We start from the raw sequence: 4,540 nt of genomic DNA on the forward strand, positions 1-4,540 counted from the left end.
TTGTTTATTCAGTGTTGTTTGTAGTTTTATCTACATTCAAACTAATTCAAAAGCTCAGTCTCAAGGCACGCACATCTCGATAGTTTCGTCTGCAGTATTTAGCTGTTTTTGTTTTTTAATCAGCAGTTTAAAGGAACATTTCGAAATCTCTTGTTTAATTCGTTTTACCAGACTGAAACAAATTCGCTTTCCATCCAACCTGCAATAAAGGGTTTTCTCGAGCCTTTTGTTATTAGTGTGAATAAAAAATCGACTTCACAATAACTCACTACTTAAAAAAAGTACAGGTTAAAGTCTCATTTTTCTATAATATTAAAAAAAAGGTTCAAATTACTAGGTCTGGAAACGGCAACATTCTTAACATGAACTGATATGAGACGCAACGGATAAAAGCCTACGTTGCAAAATCTCCCTAAATTTTGGCGGGAAAGACGGCAAGTATTCGTACAGCGGCTCTCCCGAGTTTAGAGCAGCCTGGAGCAAATCCCAGCCACTGTTCTCAGACGATAATACAGTATGTAATCCACGAACGGTTTGAAGGCGAAACACACACATGGAATTCAGTACCTGGTCGAGATAATGGCCATATCCAGAAAGCATACGATAGCCGTGCAACATTCCCGACTCATTGTCCAAAAATATCAATCGATTACTGGAGATTGAGTACTCAACATTATGCACGGGCTGCTCAAGCATGTGCTTGTTCCACTGCAGGTTTACCAGCGAATTAATGGTGCGGTCTAAATTGGCGGTCACATAGTCAAAAACCACGAGATCCGACCACTGGGCTAATTTAGTTAAGTGGTCTCGATTGTCCTTCTCGTCAAACTCTGATGAATGTTCTTTCAGTTGTACTGGTCCAAAGGTTTGGTTCGGGGCTCGCAGTTCTAATGGCATATAGGCAGGTTCAAGATCCGAAACCCATTTTGTTGCTACGATGATTTTTCGGTCTTCCCATCCGGCCCTGCTTGCATTTTGTCTAACCATTTCCCACTGATCATTTTCTTTGGAAAACCTCAGCAGCACTGCAAAGGGAAGATTGTCGATGCCTAAAAGACGCGAAAGATGAAAAGACAAGATCTCGCCTTGTATCTGGTCGAAATTCTGTCGATAACGACAGCACAACTTGTCACCATTGTCTAAAATAGCCAGACGATTTTTGCCGCGCCCACACCCGGGCAAAAGCTGGCGTACTCGGCGCCCCCTAACGTCAAAGCTCCAGGCTGACACTTCACTGTCGGATACTCTGTCGGGAAGCAGATTTTCGACATAATCTCCCCATAATATTCTCCTTTGAGATGATATATCATCGGGGGTGGTTTTGTCTGTAAACTGAGCCCCTACATCACTCATTCTCCCACCCCATACTTTATTTGCATGATCATCACTGATGCGTTTCCCCAAATCTCTCTCATCCTTTTGTTTTGAGTCCATCTCTGCTGTTGATGAAGTGTTGCGTGCATTCGTTCTCCCCTCGTGTAGCATTACACCGTCACCTCCTTCTCGCAGTTTGCCAATCACGGTGTCACTTGCGCGCCGTGTTTGCTCTCCATCAAAAAGCTGATTAACCTCCGCCGACGAATTAGTTTCGAATTTTGTGAAATTTGATTTTGGCGCTCCCGATTTGGTAGCATTTGTGGAATACCCCGTCAGATTTTGGGATTGGATCCCTTTTCTGCTAGATTGAAGGGTATTTCCATCTCCCTTGTCGTGTATGAGTGGATCACGTTTCTTCTCCCCAAATGCTGATCCATCACCGGGCACGGCCCGCTGACTATTGGACGCCACGTCTGGTTGCGTTCTGTCGGTGACTCGTACCGGCGACTGATGGCCCCTGCCGTCGCTCTCCTCTGCTGATGGGGAGTCAATGTTATTTGATTTGAGACGGGGAGGTGGAACCGCATCTACCATCGTTCGAGGCTGTCTAGAATTAAGTGAATATGATCCTCCTATCAATTCCCCATCTTGCGGTGACACTGAACTCACGCCCACAGCGTCAGAAAGCTGACGCAGAGTGTGCGAGCTATGGCTAGAAACAAAGCGAAGCTGAAGGGTGGCGTACACTACGACGGCCACAACAAATGCGCTCAGGTATCGGAAACCCGCCATTCTAGAGTGCATTATATTCCCCGTTTGTGTTAAAGTCAGCGTGTTAGAAGCGCGAATTTCTCTTTTTGACAATTTACGAGCACATCATGTTTTCCGGAGAATGCGTATTTCACAATCACGAGAACATATCTTCATGGCCAGTGCTTAGACTGATAAATCAGACTGCCAATGAAATAAGCGACGATCAGCTATTACGTCTCATCAAAAAATGTGTCTGACCGATGCAGAACGAGAACATGGGATAATGCCAGCGGAGTCTTAATGGGAATGTAAAATGAGAGAAGCCCCAAAAGGTTTGATGTTTTGCCTTATCAGGATATTCACCTGATACAAATTACTTCAGGACTGTAGTATTGTCCGATGTGGGGTACCCATGTCATGGCGATAATTATTGAGATTATGGTGGCGATCAGTCCAGCTTTACCTCCTCTGCAAATCAAATAAATCACGAAAATCAACAAGAGACAAGATTCGATTTCATCCAAAGCGCGATTGTTATATTTTTTGTTCCCTTGTCCATGGGGCATTGAGTATTTCCTTGCAACGCCGTGAGGCCGACAAGAGATTGAACGCCACTTTTCACCGATTATCCGACTGTAAGCGCTCCGTACGAAGGCAAGAGACTTGCTTATAAAAAAAAATAACACATACACAAAAAACAAACTCACTTGTTCATACAATATTTCAGTTCACAAATCCCTGACGGAGCCGCGATGAATGAACCAGGAATCCACACGAAGCCTTTCAGGCGGTACCTCGCTGCAACTCCGGGGGATTAATCGGATGAATAGACGTCCTCTTCGTTAGCACCCGCAGCCGCGACTACAGGGAGAAACACGAGACGAAAACTGCAGAATTCTTACTCCGCTTTCCCTGATTGGCACTGCTTGAAATCCTTCCATCAGTCCGCAGGGCCTTTTTTTTCTGAAGAAGAAAATATATAGACGAAATTGTTAAAACGCGATGAAATAATATTTTTCGCCACTGCATGATGTTTCGCACAGTGTGAACCCTACTGCTACAGGCGCCTTGTACGCTGAACGATAACAAGGCATTATTATACCGCAGTTCTCTCGCGGGAGCTATACTGTGTAAAAAGCATGGTTGGGCGAGAATGCGTTTTTCTCTCCGAGTGCTTTCATGCTGATCATTCGTATTCCAATCGAACTACATTCATTGAGATGAAACATGTCCCTCACTTCACTTCTCTTTTGGTTGACATTAAAGCTGAATAATGGCATACAAGTTTCCCCGTACCTGCATCATCATATTCATTCTGAGTGCGCATCTTCATTTCGTTTATTTCACTTCCAACAAGTATGATTATTACATTTGATTTTGAATACAAATAACAACACAACAATGTAATGAAAAACAAACAAACTGTGAACTTACATACAATGTTGTAAATCTTCGGGATACCAATCGCCAATCGCCTAAGAAATCGTAGACCCGATTGAAAATATCGATTTGGGGGATATGCATCGTTGATACTTCTTTATCGATATTCATCAATATATTTATTACAATAAGAACCTGTATTTCCGTTCGTATCCTGCATCAGTTTAATAACCAATTCAGTCGTGTCTACTTACGCCTATTTTATCGTTTGTAGTACTTAAATCAAATGACTTTCATGGAAAATACACAGCTCTATAAATATGTAGTTACTTCACTTCGTATTTTTACTAATTTCTTAGCAAAGTGTAATATTAGTGATGATTATGTGGATTTCGTCATCGATTCACATTGTCGACTGAATTATGACCTGTATAGAGCCCTGCTGAAACCTTAATAGCTTTCATAATCAAATGTAGTATCGCAGTGTTTACTGGTTAACGTTTTCGGTCGTCGACTCAAAACAGATAAGCAAACATACATGGTAAACAAAACGGTAACCAACATCGCATGAAAAAAAAAAGTGATCCCGCTGTTAGATATGCCGTTTCTCTGTATCACACCACAAAAGTATTGAGTTGTTTTATTGAGCACACAAGGGAATCATCCATTAGTGATCATGTTAATGTGGAACGTATATGAACAGTGAACACGCAAAACAAACGACGTGGTAATGCTTCTGTTTACATCGCTGTGAATTGACAATGACAAACTCCTTCACGCGATTCACTCTGCATTTTTAAAATATAGTTAGCATCACTCGATGTTTTTCTTGTTCTTCTTCTTCTTCCCTTTCCTCTTCTGTTTCCAAAATATGCATTTTGTGCGAAGTAAGGAATAAGTTCAACGACCGCGTTGCCTGCGAACTTTCCGTAGATGGGGCTTGAATTTCTCGGTCGATCTTTATAAAATGCTCACCGTCCACATGAATCACCGCGTGGAAAGCACGTAAATCAAACTTACAGATTATCACTCCACGAGTGATGCGGCTCTCCAAGGACCTAAAGTCCCGCAACACTCCATGCCGTATTGC

The 4,540-nt window shown here is 42.6% G+C and overlaps 1 protein-coding gene across 1 annotated transcript; it reads right to left on the reverse strand.

The window, feature by feature from the left end:
* Positions 1–357: 357 nt before the first annotated feature.
* Positions 358–2,109, reverse strand: LOC140228506 (four-jointed box protein 1-like). The gene has a single exon (XM_072308738.1). The coding sequence runs from the start codon at positions 2,107–2,109 to the stop codon at positions 358–360; it is 1,752 nt and encodes a 583-aa protein (XP_072164839.1).
* Positions 2,110–4,540: the final 2,431 nt, after the last annotated feature.

This window comes from Diadema setosum, chromosome 5, assembly GCF_964275005.1.
Source record: "Diadema setosum chromosome 5, eeDiaSeto1, whole genome shotgun sequence".
Classification (NCBI taxonomy): Eukaryota; Metazoa; Echinodermata; class Echinoidea; order Diadematoida; family Diadematidae; genus Diadema; species Diadema setosum.